We start from the raw sequence: 27,416 nt of genomic DNA, 5'->3' as shown, positions 1-27,416 counted from the left end.
TGTGACATACGCCTAGCTTCCTGAAACGACTCACATGTTAAGATAAAGTTAAATTCGCTGAGTTTTTAGGCTCACCTTAGATGATTCTCCTGGCAATAGATGGTGTCTGCAAAATTACTGCAATAAAAGACATACAGAGATCAAAGGATCATAATAAAATTGGACAAAAATAAACTTTTTTTCTCCCCCCTGTGAAGTTTGTGAAGACCAATAAGGGAGTCAAACTCTTGAAAATCGTCTCTCCCCAACAGGTCCAGACTGTTCTGTGTCCGTCCCGGCCAACTCTTCATTCTGGCAGCGAGAAGAATACCCTGAGCCGGGGCTGGCCAGGGCTTCCCACAAGGCCGTAGTGGATCAGGGGATCATGTGGGTTATCGGGGGTTATGTTTTCAACTCCTCAGACTACCAGATGGTCAAAGCGTAAGTATTGGATGTCATTACATCACATATTAGCAAACTACTGTGTATATTAAATACCAGCTATGTACCAGGACAATTGTTCCTTTCTGGCTTGAAGGATTTTTTTTTTCTATCGAAACGCGCTTTTAAATGGATAGTTCAAGATTTGGGCAATGAAGCCCATTTTCTACTTACCCAAAGTCAGATGAATTCATGGATCCCATTTTGAAGGAAGTTGCTAACTAGGATTAGCACAGTGACTGGAAGTCTATGGGAACAGCTAGCATGCTGTTCCCAAAGACTTCTAATCATTGCACTAATGCTAGTTAGCAATGGCTCGCAAAACTACCTTCAAGTTGGGGAAGTAGAAAAAGGGCTTAACCCTGCGAGACCCAAAGTTGCCAAAATGCAACGCTGTCTAAATTTCATCCTGTACAGGTTCTATACTCCTAGGAGGAGTAACTGTGATGTTCTCTCTACACTTCGAAAGAGCAAAAATGTATATATTTTCAAAACAAGGTGTGGTTTATTAGTTCAGAATACTGCCGTTGACGACCATTCAGAATACTGCCGTTGACGACCATTCAGAATACTGCCATTGATGGCCATTCTTTTTATTCTAAAGAAGTAAGATGGGTTATCTCTCCAAATGAAACCAGAAGGAAATAGAAACCAAATCGATGTTCTTCATACATAGAAAACCCACAAAATAAACTCAGCAAAAAAAGAAACGGCCCTTTTTCAGGACCCTGTCTTTCAAAGATAATTCGTAAAAATCCAAATAACTTCACAGATCTTCACTGTAAAGGGTTTAAACACTGTTTCCCATGATTGTTCAATGAACCAAAAACAATTAATGAACATGCACCTGTGGAACGGTCGTTAAGACATTAACAGCTTACAGACGGTAGGCAATTAAAGTCACAGTTATGAAAACTTAAGACAGTAAAGAGGCCTTTCTACTGACTCTGAAAAACACCAATAGAAAGATGCCCAGGGTCCCTGCTCATCTGCGTGAACATGCCTTAGGCATGCTGCAAGGAGGCATGAGGACTGCAGATGTGGCCAGGGCAATAAATTGCAATGTCCGTACTGTGAGACGCCTAAGACAGCGCTACAGGGAGACAGGACGGACAGCTGATCGTCCTCGCAGTGGCAGACCACGTGTGACAACACCAGCACAGGATCGGTACATCCGGACATCACACCTGTGGGACAGGTACAGGATGGCAACAACAACTGCCCGAGTTACACCAGGAACGCACAATCCCTCCATCAGTGATCAGACTGTCCTCAATAGGCTGAGAGAGGCTGGACTGAGGGCTTGTAGGCCTGTTGTAAGGCAGGTCCTCACCAGACATCACTGGCAACAACGTCGCCTATGGGCACAAACCCACCGTCGATGGACCAGACAGGACTGACATGAAGTGCTCTTCACTGACGAGTCGCGGTTTTGTCTCATCAGGGGTGATGGTCGGATTCGTGTTGATCGTCGAAGGAATGAGCGTTACACCGAGGCCTGTACTCTGGAGCGGGATCGATTTGGAGGTGGAGGGTCCGTCATGGTCTGGGGCGGTGTGTCACAGCATCATCGGACTGAGCTTGTTGTCTTAGCAGGCAATCTCAACGCTATGCGTTACAGGGAAGACATCCTCCTCCCTCATGTGGTACCCTTCCTGCAGGCTCATCCTGACATGACCCTCCAGCATGACAATGCCACCAGCCATACTGCTCGTTCTGTGCGTGATTTCCTGCAAGACAGGAATGTCAGTGTTCTGCCAAGGCCAGCGAAGAGCCCGGATCTCAATCCGATTGAGTATGTCTGGGACCTGTTGGATCGGAGGGTGAGGGCTTGGGCCATTCCCCCCAGAAATGTCTGGGAACTTGCAGGTGCCTTGGTGGAAGAGTGGGGTAACATCTCACAGCAAGAACTGGCAGATCTGGTGCGGTCGATGAGGAGGAGATGCACTGCAGTATTTAATGCAGCTGGTGGCCACACCAGATACTGACTGTTACTTTTGATTTTGACCCCCCCCCTCGTTCAGGGACACATTATTAAATTTATGTTAGTCACATGTCTGTGGAACTTGTTCAGTTTATGTCTCAGTTGTTGAATCTTATGTTCATACAAATATTTACACATGTTAAGTTTGCTGAAAATCAACACAGTTGACAGTGAGACGACGTTTCTTTTTTTGCTGAGCTTAGTTGATCATTTTAAACATTTTGTTGATAGCGAAATACAACAATTTGGATCAATCAATTTATCTATTTTAGACAAAATACGACTTAATTTCAGATGTTTCATTAGATAATATTTTCCTGCACATGTCAATGTTTTTGATACATTTTGATGCTATTTTTATAGGATTTCAGTTTTCCTGACTATTTAACAGTCTGATGGCCTTGAGATAGAAGCTGTTTAACAGTCTGATGGCCTTGAGACAGAAGCTGTTTTTCAGTCTCTCAGGTCCCAGCTTTGATGCACCTGTACTGACCTCGCCTTCTGGATGATAGCGGGGTGAACAGGCAGTGGTTCGTGTGGTTGTTGTCCTTGATGATCTTTTTGGCCTTCCTGTGACATAGGTGTAGGTGTCCTGGAGGGCAGGTAGTTTGCCCCCGGTAATGAGTTGGGCTCACCTCACTACCCTCGTCCGCAGTTGCGGACGATGCATTTAGCCTCTCAAAGTACTTCATGGTGACAGAAGTGAGTGCTACGGGGGCGATAGTCATTTAGGTCAGTTACCACGAGCATACAGCCACCATCATCTCTGTACAGTTCAGTAGCGTGTATCAGTTATGTTTCAGATATATTTTGTAGTAGAATGTCTTTATAAAAGTCATCAGAAGTGACCTTACAGTCGTTCAACAAAAATATTATCCTGGAGGGGGGGCATGCCACCGGACCTCTTGCCCCCAGCAGATGCTAACTCAATGGAGAATATTATTTTAGTCCAGGATTATGCTCAATTTGTGTCAAGGAAATGAACCCATAATGAAACCAAACCCTACTTGGCCTACCTGGGTCTGGCCTACCTGGGTCTGGACTGCATGTGTCTGGCCTACCTGGGTCTGGCCTGCCTGTGTCTGGCCTACCTGGGTCTGGCCTACCTGTGTCTGGCCTACCTTTGTCTGGCCTACCTGGGTCTGGCCTACCTGTGTCTGGCCTACCTGGGTCTGGACTACCTGTGTCTGGTTCTACCTTTGTCTGGCCTACCTGGGTCTGGCCTACCTGGGTCTGGCTCACCTGTGTCTGGCCTACCTGTGTCTGGCCTGTGATGCTTTTTTGGTCCTGAACTTCTCTCTCTCTCTCTCATCTCTCCTCCCAGGTATAACCTCAGCTCCCAGCGCTGGCTGTCTCTCAACCTCTCTGTCAACTCAGTCATGGGACGATACGGACACTCTCTGGCACTACATGAAGTATGGGCTCTAGGGACATAGTGGTTCATCTGTAGTAATATTGAGAAAGTACTATTTAGTTGTCTATAGTAGAATACTTTGTAGAATACACTTTCGCTAGGTTTGTCAGAAGCTTGACCTTTGGTCCTGACCTCAAACGACACCAATTCTTGAAGAATCTTTTTCACCCTGTGGTAGATGGCCTGTTAGTGCGTCTTCTCACCGTAATGTGTTGTGAGATGTAAGCTAACATCTTGCTTCCCTTTAGCTCAGTTGGTAGAGCATGGTGTTTGCAACGCCAGGGTTGTGGGTTCAATTGCCACAGGGGACCAGTACAAAAAAAAAAAAAAAAAAAATTGCATGAAAATGAAATGTATGCATTCACTACTGTAAGTCGCTCTGGATAAGAGTGTCTGCTAAATGACTAAAAATGTAAAATGTTGTTGTGATAAGAGAGACCTAAGATATTGCCATCTGTCCTTCTCCGTAATGTCATATTATAACTTGTCATAACCTTTCTTAACCTGTCCTCTCTAACATCCTGTTCTTCCTCTCTAACATCCTGTTCTTCCTCTCTAACATCCTGTTCTTTCTCTCTAACATCCTGTTCCTCCTCTCTAACATCCTGTTCTTCCTCTCTAACATCCTGTTCCTCCTCTCTAACATCCTGTTCCTCCTCTCTAACATCCTGTTCCTCCTCTCTAACATCCTGTTCCTCCTCCTCTAACATCCTGTTCCTCCTCTCTAACATCCTGTTCTTCCTCTCTAACATCCTGTTCTTCCTCTCTAACATCCTGTTCCTCCTCCTCTAACATCCAGTTCCTCCTCTCTAACATCCTGTTCCTCCTCTCTAACATCCTGTTCCTCCTCTCTAACATCCTGTTGTTCCTCTCTAACATCCTGTTCTTCCTCTCTACCATCCTGTTCCTCCTCTCTAACATCCTGTTCCTCCTCTCTAACATCCTGTTCCTCCTCCTCTAACATCCTGTTCCTCCTCTCTAACGTCCTGTTCCTCCTCTCTAACATCCTGTTCTTCCTCTCTAACATCCTGTTCTTCCTCTCTAACATCCTGTTCCGCCTCCTCTCTAACATCCTGTTCCTCCTCTCTAACATCCTGTTCCTCCTCCTCTAACATCCTGTTCTTCCTCCTCTAACATCCTGTTCCTCCTCTCTAACATCCTGTTCCTCCTCTCTAACATCCTGTTCCTCCTCTCTAACATCCTGTTCTTCCTCTCTAACATCCTGTTCCTCCTCTCTAACATCCTGTTCCTCCTCTCTAACATCCTGTTCATCCTCCTCTAACATCCTGTTCTTCCTCCTCTAACATCCTGTTCCTCCTCTCTAACATCCTGTTCTTCCTCTCTAACATCCTGTTCTTCCTCCTCTGACATCCTGTTCTTCCTCCTCTAACGTCCTGTTCCTCCTCCTCTAACATCCTGTTCCTCCTCTCTAACATCCTGTTCTTCCTCCTCTAACATCCTGTTCCTCCTCTCTAACATCCTGTTCCTCCTCTCTAACATCCTGTTCATCCTCCTCTTACATCCTGGTCCTCCTCCTCTAACATCCTGTTCCTCCTCTCTAACATCCTGTTCCTCCTCCTCTAACATCCTGTTCCTCCTCTCTAACATCCTGTTCATCCTCCTCTAACATCCTGTTCCTCCTCCTCTAACATCCTGTTCCTCTTCCTCTAACATCCTGTTCTTCCTCTCTAACATCCTGTTCCTCCTTTCTAACATCCTGTTCTTCCTCTCTAACATCCTGTTCCACCTCCTCTTACATCCTGTTCCTCTTCCTCTAACATCCTGTTCTTCCTCTCTAAAATCCTGTTCCTCCTCTCTAACGTCCTGTTCTTCCTCTCTAACATCCTGTTCCTCCTCTCTAACATCCTGTTCCTCCTCCTCTAACATCCTGTTCCTCCTCTCTAACGTCCTGTTCTTCCTCTCTAACATCCTGTTCCTCCTCTCTAACATCCTGTTCCTCCTCTCTAACATCCTGTTCCTCTTCCTCTAACATCCTGTTCTTCCTCTCTAACATCCTGTTCTTCCTCTCTAACATCCTGTTCCTCCTCTCTAACGTCCTGTTCTTCCTCTCTAACATCCTGTTCCTCCTCTCTAACATCCCGTTTCTCCTCTTTAACATCCCGTTCCTCCTCCCCAACATCCTGTTCCTCTTCCTCTAACATCCTGTTCCTCCTCTCTAACATCCTGTTCCTCCTCTCTAACATCCTGTTTTTCCTCTCTAACATACTGTTCCTCCTCTCTAACATCCCGTTCTTCCTCTAACATCCCGTTCTTCCTCTAACATCCTGTTCTTCCTCTCTAACATCCTGTTCTTCCTCTCTAACATCCTGTTCCTCCTCTCTAAAATCCTGTTCTTCCTCTCTAACATCCTGTTTCTCCTCTTTAACATCCCGTTCCTCCTCTCTAACATCCCGTTCTTCCTCTAACATCCTGTTCTTCCTCTAACATCCTGTTCTTCCTCTCTAACATCCTGTTCCTCCTCTCTAACATCCTGTTCTTCCTCTCTAACATCCTGTTCCACCTCCTCTAACATCCTGTTCCTCCTCTCTAAAGTCCTGTTCTTCCTCCTCTAACATCCTGTTCCTCCTCTCTAACATCCTGTTCTTCCTCTCTAACATCCTGTTCCTCCTCTCTAACGTCCTGTTCTTCCTCTCTAACATCCTGTTCTTCCTCCTCTAACATCCTGTTCCTCCTCTCTAACATCCTGTTCTTCCTCCTCTAACATCCTGTTCCTCCTCTCTAACATCCTGTTCCTCCTCTCTAACATCCTGTTCTTCCTCCTCTTACATCCTGGTCCTCCTCCTCTAACATCCTGTTCCTCCTCTCTAACATCCTGTTCCTCCTCCTCTAACATCCTGTTCCTCCTCTCTAACATCCTGTTCATCCTCCTCTAACGTCCTGTTCCTCCTCCTCTAACATCCTGTTCCTCCTCCTCTAACATCCTGTTCTTCCTCTCTAACATCCTGTTCCTCCTCTCTAACATCCTGTTCCTCCTCTCTAACATCCTGTTCCACCTCCTCTTACATCCTGTTCCTCTTCCTCTAACATCCTGTTCTTCCTCTCTAACCTGTTCCTCCTCTCTAACGTCCTGTTCTTCCTCCTCTAACATCCTGTTCTTCCTCTCTAACATCCTGTTCCTCCTCTCTAACATCCTGTTCCTCCTCTCTAACGTCCTGTTCTTCCTCCTCTACATCCTGTTCCTCCTCTCTAACATCCTGTTCCTCCTCTCTAACATCCTGTTCCTCTTCCTCTAACATCCTGTTCTTCCTCTCTAACATCCTGTTCTTCCTCTCTAACATCCTGTTCCTCCTCTCTAACGTCCTGTTCTTCCTCTCTAACATCCTGTTCCTCCTCTCTAACATCCCGTTTCTCCTCTTTAACATCCCGTTCCTCCTCCCCAACATCCTGTTCCTCTTCCTCTAACATCCTGTTCCTCCTCTCTAACATCCTGTTCCTCCTCTCTAACATCCTGTTTTTCCTCTCTAACATACTGTTCCTCCTCTCTAACATCCTGTTCTTCCTCTAACATCCTGTTTCTCCTCTTTAACATCCTGTTCCTCCTCTAAAATCCTGTTCTTCCTCTCTAACATCATGTTTCTCCTCTTTAACATCCCGTTCCTCCTCCTCTAACATCCTGTTCTTCCTCTCTAACATCCTGTTCCACCTCCTCTAACATCCTGTTCCTCCTCTCTAAAGTCCTGTTCTTCCTCTCTAACATCCTGTTCCTCCTCTCTAACATCCTGTTCCTCCTCTCTAACATCCTGTTCCTCCTCTCTAACGTCCTGTTCCTCCTCTCTAACATCCTGTTCTTCCTCTCTAACATCCTGTTCCTCCTCTCTAACATCCTGTTCCTCCTCTCTAACATCCTGTTCCTCCTCTCTAACATCCTGTTCCTCCTCTCTAACATCCTGTTCCTCCTCTCTAACATCCTGTTCTTCCTCCTCTAACGTCCTGTTCCTCCTCCTCTAACATCCTGTTCCTCCTCTCTAACATCCTGTTCCTCCTCCTCTAACATCCTGTTCTTCCTCTCTAACATCCTGTTCTTCCTCTCTAACATCCTGTTCCTCCTCTCTAACATCCTGTTCTTCCTCTCTAACATCCTGTTCCACCTCCTCTAACATCCTGTTCTTCCTCTCTAACATCCTGTTCCTCCTCTCTAACGTCCTGTTCCTCCTCCTCTAACATCCTGTTCCTCCTCTCTAACATCCTGTTCCTCCTCCTCTAACATCCTGTTCTTCCTCTCTAACATACTGTTCCTCCTCTCTAACATCCTGTTTCTCCTCTTTACCATCCCGTTCCTCCTCCTCTAACATCCTGTTCCTCCTCCTCTAACATCCTGTTCTTCCTCCTCTAACGTCCTGTTCCTCCTCCTCTAACATCCTGTTCTTCCTCTCTAACATCCCGTTCCTCCTCTCTAACATCCCGTTCTTCCTCTAACATCCTGTTCTTCCTCTAACATCCTGTTCTTCCTCTCTAACATCCTGTTCCTCCTCTCTAACATCCTGTTCTTCCTCTCTAACATCCTGTTCCACCTCCTCTAACATCCTGTTCTTCCTCTCTAACATCCTGTTCCTCCTCTCTAACGTCCTGTTCCTCCTCCTCTAACATCCTGTTTCTCCTCTTTAACATCCTGTTCCTCCTCTCTAACATCCTGTTCTTCCTCTCTAACATACTGTTCCTCCTCTCTAACATCCTGTTTCTCCTCTTTACCATCCCGTTCCTCCTCCTCTAACATCCTGTTCCTCCTCCTCTAACATCCTGTTCCTCCTCTCTAACATCCTGTTCTTCCTCTCTAACATCCTGTTTCTCCTCTTTAACATCCCGTTCCTCCTCTCTAACATCCGTTCTTCCTCTAACATCCTGTTCCTCCTATCTAACATCCTGTTCTTCCTCTCTAACATCCTGTTTCTCCTCTTTAACATCCTGTTCCTCTTCCTCTAACATCCTGTTCTTCCTCTCTAACATCCTGTTCCTCCTCTCTAACATCCTGTTCCTCCTCTCTAACATCCTGTTCTTCCTCTCTAACATCCTGTTCCACCTCCTCTAACATCCTGTTCCTCCTCTCTAAAGTCCTGTTCTTCCTCCTCTAACATCCTGTTCCTCCTCTCTAACATCCTGTTCTTCCTCTCTAACATCCTGTTCCTCCTCTCTAACGTCCTGTTCTTCCTCTCTAACATCCTGTTCCTCCTCTCTAACATCCCGTTTCTCCTCTTTAACATCCCGTTCCTCCTCCCCAACATCCTGTTCCTCTTCCTCTAACATCCTGTTCCTCCTCTCTAACATCCTGTTCCTCCTCTCTAACATCCTGTTCTTCCTCTCTAACATACTGTTCCTCCTCTCTAACATCCCATTCTTCCTCTAACATCCTGTTCTTCATCTAACATCCTGTTCTTCCTCTAACATCCTGTTTCTCCTCTTTAACATCCTGTTCCTCCTCTAAAATCCTGTTCTTCCTCTCTAACATCCTGTTCCTCCTCTCTAACATCCTGTTCTTCCTCTCTAACATCCTGTTCCTCCTCTCTAACGTCCTGTTCTTCCTCTCTAACATCCTGTTCCTCCTCTCTAACGTCCTGTTCCTCCTCCTCTAACATCCTGTTTCTCCTCTTTAACATCCTGTTCCTCCTCTCTAACATCCTGTTCTTCCTCTTTAACATACTGTTCCTCCTCTCTAACATCCTGTTTCTCCTCTTTACCATCCCGTTCCTCCTCCTCTAACATCCTGTTCCTCCTCCTCTAACATCCTGTTCCTCCTCTCTAACATCCTGTTCTTCCTCTCTAACATCCTGTTTCTCCTCTTTAACATCCCGTTCCTCCTCTCTAACATCCCGTTCTTCCTCTAACATCCTGTTCTTCATCTAACATCCTGTTCTTCCTCTAACATCCTGTTTCTCCTCTTTAACATCCTGTTCCTCTTCCTCTAACATCCTGTTCTTCCTCTCTAACATCCTGTTCCTCCTCTCTAACATCCTGTTCCTCCTCTCTAACATCTTTTTCCTCCTCTCTAAAATCCTGTTCTTCCTCTCTAACATCCTGTTCCTCCTCTCTAACATCCTGTTCTTCCTCCTTTAACATCCTGTTCCTCCTCTAAAATCCTGTTCTTCCTCTCTAACATCCTGTTTCTCCTCTTTAACATCCCGTTCCTCCTCCTCTAACATCCTGTTCCTCCTCCTCTAACATCCTGTTCCTCCTCTCTAACATCCTGTTCCTCCTCTCTAACATCCTGTTCTTCCTCTCTAACATACTGTTCCTCCTCTCTAACATCCCGTTCTTCCTCTAACATCCTGTTCTTCATCTAACATCCAGTTCTTCCTCTAACATCCTGTTTCTCCTCTTTAACATCCTGTTCTCCTCCTCTAACATCCTGTTCCTCCTCCTCTAACATCCTGTTCTTCCTCTCTAACATCCTGTTCTTCCTCTCTAACATCCTGTTCCTCCTCTCTAACATCCTGTTCTTCCTCTCTAACATCCTGTTCCACCTCCTCTAACATCCTGTTCCTCCTCTCTAAAGTCCTGTTCTTCCTCCTCTAACATCCTGTTCCTCCTCTCTAACATCCTGTTCTTCCTCTCTAACATCCTGTTCCTCCTCTCTAACATCCTGTTCATCCTCCTCTTACATCCTGTTCCTCCTCCTCTAACATCCTGTTCCTCCTCTCTAACGTCCTGTTCCTCCTCCTCTAACATCCTGTTTCTCCTCTTTAACATCCTGTTCCTCCTCTCTAACATCCTGTTCCTCCTCTCTAACATCCTGTTCTTCCTCTCTAACATACTGTTCCTCCTCTCTAACATCCTGTTCCTCCTCTTTAACATCCTGTTCCTCCTCTCTAAAATCCTGTTCTTCCTCTCTAACATCCTGTTTCTCCTCTTTAACATCCCGTTCCTCCTCCTCTAACATCCTGTTCCTCCTCCTCTAACATCCTGTTCCTCCTCTCTAACATCCTGTTCCTCCTCTCTAATATCCTGTTCTTCCTCTCTAACATACTGTTCCTCCTCTCTAACATCCCTTTCTTCCTCTAACATCCTGTTCCTCCTCTCTAACATCCTGTTCATCCTCCTCTTACATCCTGTTCCTCCTCCTCTAACATCCTGTTCTTCCTCCTCTAACATCCTGTTCCTCCTCTCTAACATCCTGTTCCTCCTCTCTAAAATCCTGTTCTTCCTCTCTAACATCCTGTTTCTCCTCTTTAACATCCCGTTCTTCCTCTAACATCCTGTTCTTCCTCTAACATCCTGTTCTTCCTCCTTTAACATCCTGTTCCTCCTCTAAAATCCTGTTCTTCCTCTCTAACATCCTGTTTCTCCTCTTTAACATCCCGTTCCTCCTCCTCTAACATCCTGTTCCTCTTCCTCTAACATCCTGTTCTTCCTCTAACATCCTGTTCTTCCTCTCTAACATCCTGTTCCTCCTCTCTAACATCCTGTTCTTCCTCTCTAACATCCTGTTCCACCTCCTCTAACATCCTGTTCCTCCTCTCTAAAGTCCTGTTCTTCCTCCTCTAACATCCTGTTCCTCCTCTCTAACATCCTGTTCTTCCTCTCTAACATCCTGTTCCTCCTCTCTAACGTCCTGTTCTTCCTCTCTAACATCCTGTTCCTCCTCTCTAACATCCTGTTCCTCCTCTTTAACATCCCGTTCCTCCTCCCCAACATCCTGTTCCTCTTCCTCTAACATCCTGTTCCTCCTCTCTAACATCCTGTTCCTCCTCTCTAACATCCTGTTCTTCCTCTCTAACATACTGTTCCTCCTCTCTAACATCCCATTCTTCCTCTAACATCCTGTTCTTCATCTAACATCCTGTTCTTCCTCTAACATCCTGTTTCTCCTCTTTAACATCCTGTTCCTCCTCTAAAATCCTGTTCTTCCTCTCTAACATCCTGTTCCTCCTCTCTAACATCCTGTTCTTCCTCTCTAACATCCTGTTCCTCCTCTCTAACGTCCTGTTCTTCCTCTCTAACATCCTGTTCCTCCTCTCTAACATCCTGTTCTTCCTCTCTAACATCCTGTTCCTCCTCTCTAACGTCCTGTTCCTCCTCCTCTAACATCCTGTTTCTCCTCTTTAACATCCTGTTCCTCCTCTCTAACATCCTGTTCTTCCTCTTTAACATACTGTTCCTCCTCTCTAACATCCTGTTTCTCCTCTTTACCATCCCGTTCCTCCTCCTCTAACATCCTGTTCCTCCTCCTCTAACATCCTGTTCCTCCTCTCTAACATCCTGTTCTTCCTCTCTAACATCCTGTTCTCTCCTCTTTAACATCCTGTTCCTCCTCTCTAACATCCCGTTCTTCCTCTCTAACATCCTGTTCTTCATCTAACATCCTGTTCTTCCTCTAACATCCTGTTTCTCCTCTTTAACATCCTGTTCCTCTTCCTCTAACATCCTGTTCTTCCTCTCTAACATCCTGTTCCTCCTCTCTAACATCCTGTTCTTCCTCTCTAACATACTGTTCCTCCTCTCTAACATCCCGTTCTTCCTCTAACATCCTGTTCTTCATCTAACATCCAGTTCTTCCTCTAACATCCTGTTTCTCCTCTTTAACATCCCGTTCCTCCTCCTCTAACATCCTGTTCCTCTTCCTCTAACATCCTGTTCTTCCTCTAACATCCTGTTCTTCCTCTCTAACATCCTGTTCCTCCTCTCTAACATCCTGTTCTTCCTCTCTAACATCCTGTTCCACCTCCTCTAACATCCTGTTCCTCCTCTCTAAAGTCCTGTTCTTCCTCCTCTAACATCCTGTTCCTCCTCTCTAACATCCTGTTCTTCCTCTCTAACATCCTGTTCCTCCTCTCTAACGTCCTGTTCCTCCTCCTCTAACATCCTGTTTCTCCTCTTTAACATCCTGTTCCTCCTCTCTAACATCCTGTTCCTCCTCTCTAACATCCTGTTCTTCCTCTCTAACATACTGTTCCTCCTCTCTAACATCCTGTTCCTCCTCTCTAACATCCTGTTCTTCCTCCTCTAACATCCTGTTCCTCCTCTCTAACATCCTGTTCTTCCTCTCTAACATCCTGTTCCTCCTCTCTAACGTCCTGTTCCTCCTCCTCTAACATCCTGTTCCTCCTCTTTAACATCCTGTTCCTCCTCTCTAAAATCCTGTTCTTCCTCTCTAACATCCTGTTTCTCCTCTTTAACATCCCGTTCCTCCTCCTCTAACATCCTGTTCCTCCTCCTCTAACATCCTGTTCCTCCTCTCTAACATCCTGTTCCTCCTCTCTAATATCCTGTTCTTCCTCTCTAACATACTGTTCCTCCTCTCTAACATCCCTTTCTTCCTCTAACATCCTGTTCCTCCTCTCTAACATCCTGTTCATCCTCCTCTTACATCCTGTTCCTCCTCCTCTAACATCCTGTTCTTCCTCCTCTAACATCCTGTTCCTCCTCTCTAACATCCTGTTCCTCCTCTCTAACATCCTGTTTCTCCTCTTTAACATCCCGTTCTTCCTCTAACATCCTGTCCTCTTCCTCTAACATCCTGTTCTTCCTCTCTAACATCCTGTTCCTCCTCTCTAACATCCTGTTCTTCCTCTCTAACATCCTGTTCCACCTCCTCTAACATCCTGTTCCTCCTCTCTAAAATCCTGTTCTTCCTCTCTAACATCCTGTTTCTCCTCTTTAACATCCCGTTCTTCCTCTAACATCCTGTTCTTCCTCTAACATCCTGTTCTTCCTCTCTAACATCCTGTTCCTCCTCTCTAACATCCTGTTCTTCCTCTCTAACATCCTGTTCCACCTCCTCTAACATCCTGTTCCTCCTCTCTAAAGTCCTGTTCTTCCTCCTCTAACATCCTGTTCCTCCTCTCTAACATCCTGTTCTTCCTCTCTAAAATCCTGTTCCTCCTCTCTAACGTCCTGTTCTTCCTCTCTAACATCCCGTTCCTCCTCCCCAACATCCTGTTCCTCTTCCTCTAACATCCTGTTCTTCCTCTCCAACATCCTGTTCCTCCTCTCTAACATCCTGTTCCTCCTCTCTAAAATCCTGTTCTTCCTCTCTAACATCCTGTTTCTCCTCTTTAACATCCCGTTCCTCCTCCTCTAACATCCTGTTCCTCTTCCTCTAACATCCTGTTCTTCCTCTCTAACATCCTGTTTCTCCTCTTTACCATCCCGTTCCTCCTCCTCTAACATCCTGTTCCTCCTCCTCTAACATCCTGTTCCTCCTCTCTAACATCCTGTTCCTCCTCTCTAAAATCCTGTTCTTCCTCTCTAACATCCTGTTTCTCCTCTTTAACGTCCTGTTCCTCCTCCTCTAACATCCTGTTCCTCCTCTTTAACATCCTGTTTCTCCTCTTTAACGTCCTGTTCCTCCTCCTCTAACATCCTGTTCCTCCTCTTTAACATCCTGTTCCTCCTCTCTAACATCCTGTTCCACCTCCTCTAACATCCTGTTCCTCCTCTCTAACATCCTGTTCCTCCTCCTCTAACATCCTGTTCCTCCTCTCTAACATCCTGTGCCTCCTCTCTAACATCCTGTTCCTCCCCTCTAACATCCTGTTCCTCCTCTCTAACATCTTTTTCCTCCTCTCTAAAATCCTGTTCTTCCTCTCTAACATCCTGTTCCTCCTCTCTAACATCCTGTTCTTCCTCCTTTAACATCCTGTTCCTCCTCTAAAATCCTGTTCTTCCTCTCTAACATCCTGTTTCTCCTCTTTAACATCCCGTTCCTCCTCCTCTAACATCCTGTTCCTCCTCCTCTAACATCCTGTTCCTCCTCTCTAACATCCTGTTCCTCCTCTCTAACATCCTGTTCCTCCTCTCTAACATACTGTTCCTCCTCTCTAACATCCCGTTCTTCCTCTAACATCCTGTTCTTCATCTAACATCCAGTTCTTCCTCTAACATCCTGTTTCTCCTCTTTAACATCCCGTTCCTCCTCCTCTAACATCCTGTTCCTCTTCCTCTAACATCCTGTTCTTCCTCTAACATCCTGTTCTTCCTCTCTAACATCCTGTTCCTCCTCTCTAACATCCTGTTCTTCCTCTCTAACATCCTGTTCCACCTCCTCTAACATCCTGTTCCTCCTCTCTAAAGTCCTGTTCTTCCTCCTCTAACATCCTGTTCCTCCTCTCTAACATCCTGTTCTTCCTCTCTAACATCCTGTTCCTCCTCTCTAACGTCCTGTTCCTCCTCCTCTAACATCCTGTTCCTCCTCTCTAACATCCTGTTCCTCCTCTCTAACATCCTGTTCTTCCTCTCTAACATACTGTTCCTCCTCTCTAACATCCTGTTCCTCCTCTCTAACATCCTGTTCTTCCTCCTCTAACATCCTGTTCCTCCTCCTCTAACATCCTGTTCTTCCTCTCTAACATCCTGTTCCTCCTCTCTAACGTCCTGTTCCTCCTCCTCTAACATCCTGTTCCTCCTCTTTAACATCCTGTTCCTCCTCTCTAACATCCTGTTTCTCCTCTTTAACATCCCGTTCCTCCTCCTCTAACATCCTGTTCCTCCTCCTCTAACATCCTGTTCCTCCTCTCTAACATCCTGTTCCTCCTCTCTAATATCCTGTTCTTCCTCTCTAACATACTGTTCCTCCTCTCTAACATCCCTTTCTTCCTCTAACATCCTGTTCCTCCTCTCTAACATCCTGTTCATCCTCCTCTTACATCCTGTTCCTCCTCCTCTAACATCCTGTTCTTCCTCCTCTAACATCCTGTTCCTCCTCTCTAACATCCTGTTCCTCCTCTCAAAAATCCTGTTCTTCCTCTCTAACATCCTGTTTCTCCTCTTTAACATCCCGTTCCTCCTCTCTAACATCCCGTTCTTCCTCTAACATCCTGTTCTTCCTCTAACATCCTGTTCTTCCTCTCTAACATCCTGTTCCTCCTCTCTAACATCCTGTTCTTCCTCTCTAACATCCTGTTCCACCTCCTCTAACATCCTGTTCCTCCTCTCTAAAGTCCTGTTCTTCCTCCTCTAACATCCTGTTCCTCCTCTCTAACATCCTGTTCTTCCTCTCTAACATCCTGTTCCTCCTCTCTAACGTCCTGTTCCTCCTCCTCTAACATCCTGTTCCTCCTCTTTAACATCCTGTTCCTCCTCTCTAACATCCTGTTCATCCTCCTCTAACATCCTGTTCCTCTTCCTCTAACATCCTGTTCTTCCTCTCTAAAATCCTGTTCCTCCTCTCTAACGTCCTGTTCTTCCTCTCTAACATCCCGTTCCTCCTCCCCAACATCCTGTTCCTCTTCCTCTAACATCCTGTTCTTCCTCTCTAACATCCTGTTCCTCCTCTCTAACATCCTGTTCCTCCTCTCTAAAATCCTGTTCTTCCTCTCTAACATCCTGTTTCTCCTCTTTAACATCCCGTTCCTCCTCCTCTAACATCCTGTTCCTCTTCCTCTAACATCCTGTTCTTCCTCTCTAACATCCTGTTTCTCCTCTTTAACATCCCGTTCCTCCTCCTCTAACATCCTGTTCCTCCTCCTCTAACATCCTGTTCCTCCTCTCTAACATCCTGTTCCTCCTCTCTAAAATCCTGTTCTTCCTCTCTAACATCCTGTTTCTCCTCTTTAACGTCCTGTTCCTCCTCCTCTAACATCCTGTTCCTCCTCTTTAACATCCTGTTCCTCCTCTCTAACATCCTGTTCCACCTCCTCTTACATCCTGTTCCTCCTCTCTAACATCCTGTTCCTCCTCTCTAACATCCTGTTCTTCCTCCTCTAACATCCTGTTCCTCCTCTCTAACATCCTGTGCCTCCTCTCTAACATCCTGTTCTTCCTCTCTAACATACTGTTCCTCCTCTCTAACATCCCGTTCTTCCTCTAACATCCTGTTCTTCATCTAACATCCTGTTCTTCCTCTAACATCCTGTTTCTCCTCTTTAACATCCCGTTCCTCCTCCTCTAACATCCTGTTCCTCTTCCTCTAACATCCTGTTCTTCCTCTCTAACATCCTGTTCTTCCTCTCTAACATCCTGTTCCTCCTCTCTAAAATCCTGTTTCTCCTCTTTAACATCCCTGTTCCTCCTCTCTAACATCCCGTTCTTCCTCTAACATCCTGTTCTTCCTCTAACATCCTGTTCTTCCTCTCTAACATCCTGTTCCTCCTCTCTAACATCCTGTTCTTCCTCTCTAACATCCTGTTCCACCTCCTCTAACATCCTGTTCCTCCTCTCTAAAGTCCTGTTCTTCCTCCTCTAACATCCTGTTCCTCCTCTCTAACATCCTGTTCTTCCTCTCTAACATCCTGTTCCTCCTCTCTAACGTCCTGTTCTTCCTCTCTAACATCCTGTTCTTCCTCCTCTAACATCCTGTTCCTCCTCTCTAACATCCTGTTCCTCCTCTCTAACATCCTGTTCCACCTCCTCTTACATCCTGTTCCTCCTCTCTAACATCCTGTTCTTCCTCCTCTAACGTCCTGTTCCTCCTCCTCTAACATCCTGTTCTTCCTCTCTAACATCCTGTTCCTCCTCTCTAACATCCTGTTCTTCCTCCTCTACATCCTGTTCCTCCTCTCTAACATCCTGTTCCTCCTCTCTAAAATCCTGTTCCTCTTCCTCTAACATCCTGTTCTTCCTCTCTAACATCCTGTTCTTCCTCTCTAACATCCTGTTCTTCCTCTCTAACATCCTGTTCTTCCTCTCTAACATCCTGTTCCTCCTCTCTAAAATCCTGTTTCTCCTCTTTAACATCCCGTTCCTCCTCTCTAACATCCCGTTCTTCCTCTAACATCCTGTTCTTCCTCTAACATCCTGTTCTTCCTCTCTAACATCCTGTTCCTCCTCTCTAACATCCTGTTCTTCCTCTCTAACATCCTGTTCCACCTCCTCTAACATCCTGTTCCTCCTCTCTAAAGTCCTGTTCTTCCTCCTCTAACATCCTGTTCCTCCTCTCTAACATCCTGTTCTTCCTCTCTAACATCCTGTTCCTCCTCTCTAACATCCTGTTCTTCCTCTCTAACATCCTGTTCTTCCTCCTCTAACATCCTGTTCCTCCTCTCTAACATCCTGTTCCTCCTCTCTAACATCCTGTTCCACCTCCTCTTACATCCTGTTCCTCCTCTCTAACATCCTGTTCTTCCTCCTCTAACGTCCTGTTCCTCCTCCTCTAACATCCTGTTCTTCCTCTCTAACATCCTGTTCCTCCTCTCTAACATCCTGTTCTTCCTCCTCTACATCCTGTTCCTCCTCTCTAACATCCTGTTCCTCCTCTCTAAAATCCTGTTCCTCTTCCTCTAACATCCTGTTCTTCCTCTCTAACATCCTGTTCTTCCTCTCTAACATCCTGTTCCTCCTCTCTAACGTCCTGTTCTTCCTCTCTAACATCCTGTTCCTCCTCTCTAACATCCCGTTTCTCCTCTTTAACATCCCGTTCCTCCTCCCCAACATCCTGTTCCTCTTCCTCTAACATCCTGTTCCTCCTCTCTAACATCCTGTTCCTCCTCTCTAACATCCTGTTCTTCCTCTCTAACATACTGTTCCTCCTCTCTAACATCCCATTCTTCCTCTAACATCCTGTTCTTCATCTAACATCCTGTTCTTCCTCTAACATCCTGTTTCTCCTCTTTAACATCCTGTTCCTCCTCTAAAATCCTGTTCTTCCTCTCTAACATCCTGTTCCTCCTCTCTAACATCCTGTTCTTCCTCCTCTAACATCCTGTTCCTCCTCTCTAACATCCTGTTCTTCCTCTCTAACATCCTGTTCCTCCTCTCTAACATCCTGTTCTTCCTCTCTAACATCCTGTTCCACCTCCTCTAACATCCTGTTCCTCCTCTCTAACAGTCCTGTTCTTCCTCCTCTAACATCCTGTTCCTCCTCCTCTAACATCCTGTTCTTCCTCTCTAACATCCTGTTCCTCCTCTCTAACATCCTGTTCTTCCTCCTCTAACATCCTGTTTCCTCCTCTCTAACATCCTGTTCCTCCTCTCTAAAATCCTGTTCCTCTTCCTCTAACATCCTGTTCTTCCTCTCTAACATCCTGTTCTTCCTCTCTAACATCCTGTTCCTCCTCTCTAACGTCCTGTTCTTCCTCTCTAACATCCTGTTCCTCCTCTCTAACATCCCGTTTCTCCTCTTTAACATCCCGTTCCTCCTCCCCAACATCCTGTTCCTCTTCCTCTAACATCCTGTTCCTCCTCTCTAACATCCTGTTCCTCCTCTCTAACATCCTGTTCTTCCTCTCTAACATACTGTTCCTCCTCTCTAACATCCCATTCTTCCTCTAACATCCTGTTCTTCATCTAACATCCTGTTCTTCCTCTAACATCCTGTTTCTCCTCTTTAACATCCTGTTCCTCCTCTAAAATCCTGTTCCTCTTCCTCTAACATCCTGTTCTTCCTCTCTAACATCCTGTTCTTCCTCTCTAACATCCTGTTCCTCCTCTCTAACGTCCTGTTCTTCCTCTCTAACATCCTGTTCCTCCTCTCTAACATCCCGTTTCTCCTCTTTAACATCCCGTTCCTCCTCCCCAACATCCTGTTCCTCTTCCTCTAACATCCTGTTCCTCCTCTCTAACATCCTGTTCCTCCTCTCTAACATCCTGTGCCTCCTCTCTAACATCCTGTTCCTCCCCTCTAACATCCTGTTCCTCCTCTCTAACATCCTGTTTCCTCCTCTCTAAATCCTGTTCTTCCTCTCTAACATCCTGTTTCCTCCTCTCTAACATCCTGTTCTTCCTCCTCTAACATCCTGTTCCTCCTCTAAACATCCTGTTCTTCCTCTCTAACATCCTGTTTCTCCTCTTTAACATCCTGTTCCTCCTCCTCTAACATCCTGTTCCTCCTCCTCTAACATCCTGTTCCTCCTCTCTAACATCCTGTTCCTCCTCTCTAACATCCTGTTCTTCCTCTCTAACATACTGTTCCTCCTCTCTAACATCCCGTTCTTCCTCTAACATCCTGTTCTTCCTCTAACATCCTGTTCTTCCTCTAACATCCTGTTTCTCCTCTTTAACATCCTGTTCCTCCTCCTCTAACATCCTGTTCCTCTTCCTCTAACATCCTGTTCCTCCTCTCTAACATCCTGTTCTTCCTCTCTAACATCCTGTTCCTCCTCTCTAACATCCTGTTCTTCCTCTCTAACATCCTGTTCCACCTCCTCTAACATCCTGTTCCTCCTCTCTAAAGTCCTGTTCTTCCTCCTCTAACATCCTGTTCCTCCTCTCTAACATCCTGTTCTTCCTCTCTAACATCCTGTTCCTCCTCTCTAACGTCCTGTTCCTCCTCCTCTAACATCCTGTTCCTCCTCTCTAACATCCTGTTCCTCCTCTCTAACATCCTGTTCTTCCTCTCTAACATACTGTTCCTCCTCTCTAACATCCTGTTCCTCCTCTCTAACATCCTGTTCTTCCTCCTCTAACATCCTGTTCCTCCTCTCTAACATCCTGTTCTTCCTCTCTAACATCCTGTTCCTCCTCTCTAACGTCCTGTTCCTCCTCCTCTAACATCCTGTTCCTCCTCTCTAACATCCTGTTCCTCCTCTCTAACATCCTGTTTCTCCTCTTTAACATCCCGTTCCTCCTCCTCTAACATCCTGTTCCTCCTCCTCTAACATCCTGTTCCTCCTCTCTAACATCCTGTTCCTCCTCTCTAACATCCTGTTCTTCCTCTCTAACATCCTGTTCCTCCTCTCTAACATCCCTTTCTTCCTCTAACATCCTGTTCCTCCTCTCTAACATCCTGTTCCTCCTCTCTAACATCCTGTTCCTCCTCTCTAACATCCTGTTCCTCCTCCTCTAACATCCTGTTCCTCCTCTCTAACATCCTGTTCCTCCTCTCTAAAATCCTGTTCTTCCTCTCTAACATCCTGTTTCTCCTCTTTAACATCCCGTTCCTCCTCTCTAACATCCCATTCTTCCTCTAACATCCTGTTCTTCCTCTAACATCCTGTTCTTCCTCTCTAACATCCTGTTCCTCCTCTCTAACATCCTGTTCTTCCTCTCTAACATCCTGTTCCACCTCCTCTAACATCCTGTTCCTCCTCTCTAAAGTCCTGTTCTTCCTCCTCTAACATCCTGTTCCTCCTCTCTAACATCCTGTTCTTCCTCTCTAACATCCTGTTCCTCCTCTCTAACGTCCTGTTCCTCCTCCTCTAACATCCTGTTTCTCCTCTTTAACATCCTGTTCCTCCTCTCTAACATCCTGTTCATCCTCCTCTAACATCCTGTTCCTCTTCCTCTAACATCCTGTTCTTCCTCTCTAACATCCTGTTCCTCCTCTCTAACATCCTGTTCTTCCTCTCTAACATCCCGTTCCTCCTCCCCAACATCCTGTTCCTCTTCCTCTAACATCCTGTTCTTCCTCTCTAACATCCTGTTCCTCCTCTCTAACATCCTGTTCCTCCTCTCTAAAATCCTGTTCTTCCTCTCTAACATCCTGTTTCTCCTCTTTAACATCCCGTTCCTCCTCCTCTAACATCCTGTTCCTCTTCCTCTAACATCCTGTTCTTCCTCTCTAACATCCTGTTTCTCCTCTTTAACATCCTGTTCCTCCTCCTCTAACATCCTGTTCCTCCTCCTCTAACATCCTGTTCCTCCTCTCTAACATCCTGTTCCTCCTCTCTAAAGTCCTGTTCTTCCTCCTCTAACATCCTGTTCCTCCTCTCTAACATCCTGTTCTTCCTCTCTAACATCCTGTTCCTCCTCTCTAACATCCTGTTCCTCCTCCTCTAACATCCTGTTCCTCCTCTCTAACATCCTGTTCCTCCTCTCTAACATCCTGTTCTTCCTCTCTAACATCCTGTTCCTCCTCTCTAACATCCTGTTCCTCCTCTCTAACATCCTGTTCTTCCTCCTCTAACATCCTGTTCCTCCTCTCTAACATCCTGTTCTTCCTCTCTAACATCCTGTTCCTCCTCTCTAACGTCCTGTTCCTCCTCCTCTAACATCCTGTTCCTCCTCTTTAACATCCTGTTCCTCCTCTCTAACATCCTGTTTCTCCTCTTTAACATCCCGTTCCTCCTCCTCTAACATCCTGTTCCTCCTCCTCTAACATCCTGTTCCTCCTCTCTAACATCCTGTTCCTCCTCTCTAACATCCTGTTCCTCCTCTCTAACATCCTGTTCCTCCTCTCTAACATCCTGTTCTTCCTCTAACATCCTGTTCCTCCTCTCTAACATCCTGTTCTTCCTCTCTAACATCCTGTTCCTCCTCCTCTAACATCCTGTTCTTCCTCCTCTAACATCCTGTTCCTCCTCTCTAACATCCTGTTCCTCCTCTCTAAAATCCTGTTCTTCCTCTCTAACATCCTGTTTCTCCTCTTTAACATCCCGTTCCTCCTCTCTAACATCCCGTTCTTCCTCTAACATCCTGTTCTTCCTCTAACATCCTGTTCTTCCTCTCTAACATCCTGTTCCTCCTCTCTAACATCCTGTTCTTCCTCTCTAACATCCTGTTCCACCTCCTCTAACATCCTGTTCCTCCTCTCTAAAGTCCTGTTCTTCCTCCTCTAACATCCTGTTCCTCCTCTCTAACATCCTGTTCTTCCTCTCTAACATCCTGTTCCTCCTCTCTAACGTCCTGTTCCTCCTCCTCTAACATCCTGTTTCTCCTCTTTAACATCCTGTTCCTCCTCTCTAACATCCTGTTCATCCTCCTCTTACATCCTGTTCCTCTTCCTCTAACATCCTGTTCTTCCTCTCTAAAATCCTGTTCCTCCTCTCTAACGTCCTGTTCTTCCTCTCTAACATCCCGTTCCTCCTCCCCAACATCCTGTTCCTCTTCCTCTAACATCCTGTTCTTCCTCTCTAACATCCTGTTCCTCCTCTCTAACATCCTGTTCTTCCTCTCTAACATCCTGTTTCTCCTCTTTAACATCCCGTTCCTCCTCCTCTAACATCCTGTTCCTCTTCCTCTAACATCCTGTTCTTCCTCTCTAACATCCTGTTTCTCCTCTTTACCATCCCGTTCCTCCTCCTCTAACATCCTGTTCCTCCTCCTCTAACATCCTGTTCCTCCTCTCTAACATCCTGTTCCTCCTCTCTAAAATCCTGTTCTTCCTCTCTAACATCCTGTTTCTCCTCTTTAACGTCCTGTTCCTCCTCCTCTAACATCCTGTTCCTCCTCTCTAACATCCTGTGCCTCCTCTCTAACATCCTGTTCTTCCTCTCTAACATACTGTTCCTCCTCTCTAACATCCCGTTCTTCCTCTAACATCCTGTTCTTCATCTAACATCCTGTTCTTCCTCTAACATCCTGTTTCTCCTCTTTAACATCCCGTTCCTCCTCCTCTAACATCCTGTTCCTCTTCCTCTAACATCCTGTTCTTCCTCTCTAACATCCTGTTCTTCCTCTCTAACATCCTGTTCCTCCTCTCTAAAATCCTGTTTCTCCTCTTTAACATCCCGTTCCTCCTCTCTAACATCCCGTTCTTCCTCTAACATCCTGTTCTTCCTCTAACATCCTGTTCTTCCTCTCTAACATCCTGTTCCTCCTCTCTAACATCCTGTTCTTCCTCTCTAACATCCTGTTCCACCTCCTCTAACATCCTGTTCCTCCTCTCTAAAGTCCTGTTCTTCCTCCTCTAACATCCTGTTCCTCCTCTCTAACATCCTGTTCTTCCTCTCTAACATCCTGTTCCTCCTCTCTAACGTCCTGTTCTTCCTCTCTAACATCCTGTTCTTCCTCCTCTAACATCCTGTTCCTCCTCTCTAACATCCTGTTCCTCCTCTCTAACATCCTGTTCCACCTCCTCTTACATCCTGTTCCTCCTCTCTAACATCCTGTTCTTCCTCTCTAACATCCTGTTCCTCCTCTCTAACGTCCTGTTCCTCCTCCTCTAACATCCTGTTCCTCCTCTTTAACATCCTGTTCCTCCTCTCTAACATCCTGTTTCTCCTCTTTAACATCCCGTTCCTCCTCCTCTAACATCCTGTTCCTCCTCCTCTAACATCCTGTTCCTCCTCTCTAACATCCTGTTCCTCCTCTCTAATATCCTGTTCTTCCTCTCTAACATACTGTTCCTCCTCTCTAACATCCCTTTCTTCCTCTAACATCCCGTTCTTCCTCTAACATCCTGTTCCTCCTCTCTAACATCCTGTTCCTCCTCTCTAATATCCTGTTCTTCCTCTCTAACATACTGTTCCTCCTCTCTAACATCCCTTTCTTCCTCTCTAACATCCTGTTCCACCTCACTAACATCCTGTTCTTCCTCCTCTTACATCCTGTTCCTCCTCTCTAACATCCTGTTCTTCCTCCTCTTACATCCTGTTTCTCCTCTCTAACATCCTGTTCCACCTCCTCTTACATCCTGTTCCTCTTCCTCTAACATCCTGTTCCTCCTCCTCTAACATCCTGTTCCTCCTCTCTAACGTCCTGTTCTTCCTCTCTAACATCCTGTTCCTCCTCTCTAACATCCTGTTCCTCCTCTCTAACATCCTGTTCCTCCTCCTCTAACATCCTGTTCTTCCTCCTCTAACATCCTGTTCCTCCTCTCTAACATCCTGTTCCTCCTCTCTAACATCCCATTCTTCCTCTAACATCCTGTTCTTCATCTAACATCCTGTTCTTCCTCTAACATCCTGTTTCTCCTCTTTAACATCCTGTTCCTCCTCTCTAAAATCCTGTTCCTCTTCCTCTAACATCCTGTTCTTCCTCTCTAACATCCTGTTCTTCCTCTCTAACATCCTGTTCCTCCTCTCTAACGTCCTGTTCTTCCTCTCTAACATCCTGTTCCTCCTCTCTAACGTCCTGTTCCTCCTCCCCAACATCCTGTTCCTCTTCCTCTAACATCCTGTTCCTCCTCTCTAACATCCTGTTCCTCCTCTCTAACATCCTGTTTTTCCTCTCTAACATACTGTTCCTCCTCTCTAACATCCCGTTCTTCCTCTAACATCCTGTTCTTCATCTAACATCCTGTTCTTCCTCTAACATCCTGTTTCTCCTCTTTAACATCCTGTTCCTCCTCTAAAATCCTGTTCTTCCTCTCTAACATCATGTTTCTCCTCTTTAACATCCCGTTCCTCCTCCTCTAACATCCTGTTCCTCCTCCTCTAACATCCTGTTCCTCCTCTCTAACATCCTGTTCCTCCTCTCTAACATCCTGTTCTTCCTCTCTAACATACTGTTCCTCCTCTCTAACATCCCGTTCTTCCTCTAACATCCTGTTCTTCCTCTCTAACATCCTGTTCTTCCTCTCTAACATCCTGTTCCTCCTCTCTAACATCCTGTTTCTCCTCTTTAACATCCCGTTCCTCCTCTCTAACATCCCGTTCTTCCTCTAACATCCTGTTCTTCCTCTAACATCCTGTTCTTCCTCTCTAACATCCTGTTCCTCCTCTCTAACATCCTGTTCTTCCTCTCTAACATCCTGTTCCACCTCCTCTAACATCCTGTTCCTCCTCTCTAAAATCCTGTTCTTCCTCCTCTAACATCCTGTTCCTCCTCTCTAACATCCTGTTCTTCCTCTCTAACATCCTGTTCCTCCTCTCTAACATCCTGTTCTTCCTCTCTAACATCCTGTTCTTCCTCCTCTAACATCCTGTTCCTCCTCTCTAACATCCTGTTCCTCCTCTCTAACATCCTGTTCCACCTCCTCTTACATCCTGTTCCTCCTCTCTAACATCCTGTTCTTCCTCCTCTAACGTCCTGTTCCTCCTCCTCTAACATCCTGTTCTTCCTCTCTAACATCCTGTTCCTCCTCTCTAACATCCTGTTCTTCCTCCTCTACATCCTGTTCCTCCTCTCTAACATCCTGTTCCTCCTCTCTAAAATCCTGTTCCTCTTCCTCTAACATCCTGTTCTTCCTCTCTAACATCCTGTTCTTCCTCTCTAACATCCTGTTTCTCCTCTTTAACATCCTGTTCCTCCTCTAAAATCCTGTTCTTCCTCTCTAACATCATGTTTCTCCTCTTTAACATCCCGTTCCTCCTCCTCTAACATCCTGTTCCTCCTCCTCTAACATCCTGTTCCTCCTCTCTAACATCCTGTTCCTCCTCTCTAACATCCTGTTCTTCCTCTCTAACATCCTGTTCCTCCTCTCTAACATCCCGTTCTTCCTCTAACATCCTGTTCTTCCTCTCTAACATCCTGTTCTTCCTCTCTAACATCCTGTTCCTCCTCTCTAAAATCCTGTTTCTCCTCTCTAACATCCCGTTCCTCCTCTCTAACATCCCGTTCTTCCTCTAACATCCTGTTCTTCCTCTAACATCCTGTTCTTCCTCTCTAACATCCTGTTCCTCCTCTCTAACATCCTGTTCTTCCTCTCTAACATCCTGTTCCACCTCCTCTAACATCCTGTTCCTCCTCTCTAAAGTCCTGTTCTTCCTCCTCTAACATCCTGTTCCTCCTCTCTAACATCCTGTTCTTCCTCTCTAACATCCTGTTCCTCCTCTCTAACGTCCTGTTCTTCCTCTCTAACATCCTGTTCTTCCTCCTCTAACATCCTGTTCCTCCTCTCTAACGTCCTGTTCCTCCTCTCTAACATCCTGTTCCTCCTCCTCTTACATCCTGTTTCCTCCTCTCTAACATCCTGTTCTTCCTCCTCTAACGTCCTGTTCCTCCTCCTCTAACATCCTGTTCTTCCTCTCTAACATCCTGTTCCTCCTCTCTAACATCCTGTTCTTCCTCCTCTACATCCTGTTCCTCCTCTCTAACATCCTGTTCTTCCTCTCTAACGTCCTGTTCCTCCTCTCTAACATCCTGTTCTTCCTCTCTAACATCCTGTTCCTCCTCTCTAACATCCTGTTTCTCCTCTTTAACATCCCGTTCCTCCTCCCTAACATCCTGTTCCTCTTCCTCTAACATCCTGTTCCTCCTCTCTAACGTCCTGTTCTTCCTCTCTAAAATCCTGTTCTTCCTCTCTAACATCCTGTTCCTCCTCTCTAACATCCTGTTCTTCATCTAACATCCTGTTCTTCATCTAACATCCTGTTCTTCCTCTAACATCCTGTTTCTCCTCTTTAACATCCTGTTCCTCCTCTAAAATCCTGTTCTTCCTCTCTAACATCCTGTTCCTCCTCTCTAACATCCTGTTCTTCCTCTCTAACATCCTGTTCCTCCTCTCTAACGTCCTGTTCTTCCTCTCTAACATCCTGTTCCTCCTCTCTAACATCCTGTTCTTCCTCTCTAACATCCTGTTCCACCTCCTCTAACATCCTGTTCCTCCTCTCTAAAGTCCTGTTCTTCCTCCTCTAACATCCTGTTCCTCCTCCTCTAACATCCTGTTCTTCCTCTCTAACATCCTGTTCCTCCTCTCTAACATCCTGTTCTTCCTCCTCTACATCCTGTTCCTCCTCTCTAACATCCTGTTCCTCCTCTCTAAAATCCTGTTCCTCTTCCTCTAACATCCTGTTCTTCCTCTCTAACATCCTGTTCTTCCTCTCTAACATCCTGTTCCTCCTCTCTAACGTCCTGTTCTTCCTCTCTAACATCCTGTTCCTCCTCTCTAACATCCCGTTTCTCCTCTTTAACATCCCGTTCCTCCTCCCCAACATCCTGTTCCTCTTCCTCTAACATCCTGTTCCTCCTCTCTAACATCCTGTTCCTCCTCTCTAACATCCTGTTCTTCCTCTCTAACATACTGTTCCTCCTCTCTAACATCCCGTTCTTCCTCTAACATCCTGTTCTTCATCTAACATCCTGTTCTTCCTCTAACATCCTGTTTCTCCTCTTTAACATCCTGTTCCTCCTCTAAAATCCTGTTCTTCCTCTCTAACATCCTGTTCCTCC

General features: G+C 45.8%; 1 protein-coding gene across 5 annotated transcripts in view; it reads left to right on the top strand.

Annotated features, from left to right (window-relative positions):
• LOC106591480 (attractin) overlaps positions 1–27,416 on the top strand; it is a 627,298-nt gene that overhangs the window by 153,631 nt on the left and 446,251 nt on the right. For all 5 annotated transcript variants that reach the window (XM_045723805.1, XM_045723804.1, XM_045723802.1 and 2 more), the window contains exons 6-7: positions 252–420; positions 3,729–3,819. In XM_045723805.1, the coding sequence (XP_045579761.1) occupies positions 252–420; positions 3,729–3,819 (260 nt within the window). The remainder of the gene's footprint in view (positions 1–251; positions 421–3,728; positions 3,820–27,416) is intronic.

The sequence above is a fragment of the Salmo salar genome, chromosome ssa09, assembly GCF_905237065.1.
Source record: "Salmo salar chromosome ssa09, Ssal_v3.1, whole genome shotgun sequence".
Lineage (NCBI taxonomy): Eukaryota > Metazoa > Chordata > Actinopteri > Salmoniformes > Salmonidae > Salmo > Salmo salar.
The sequence above is the reverse complement of the archived record's forward strand: the minus strand, read 5'-3'. Positions and strand labels throughout refer to the sequence as shown.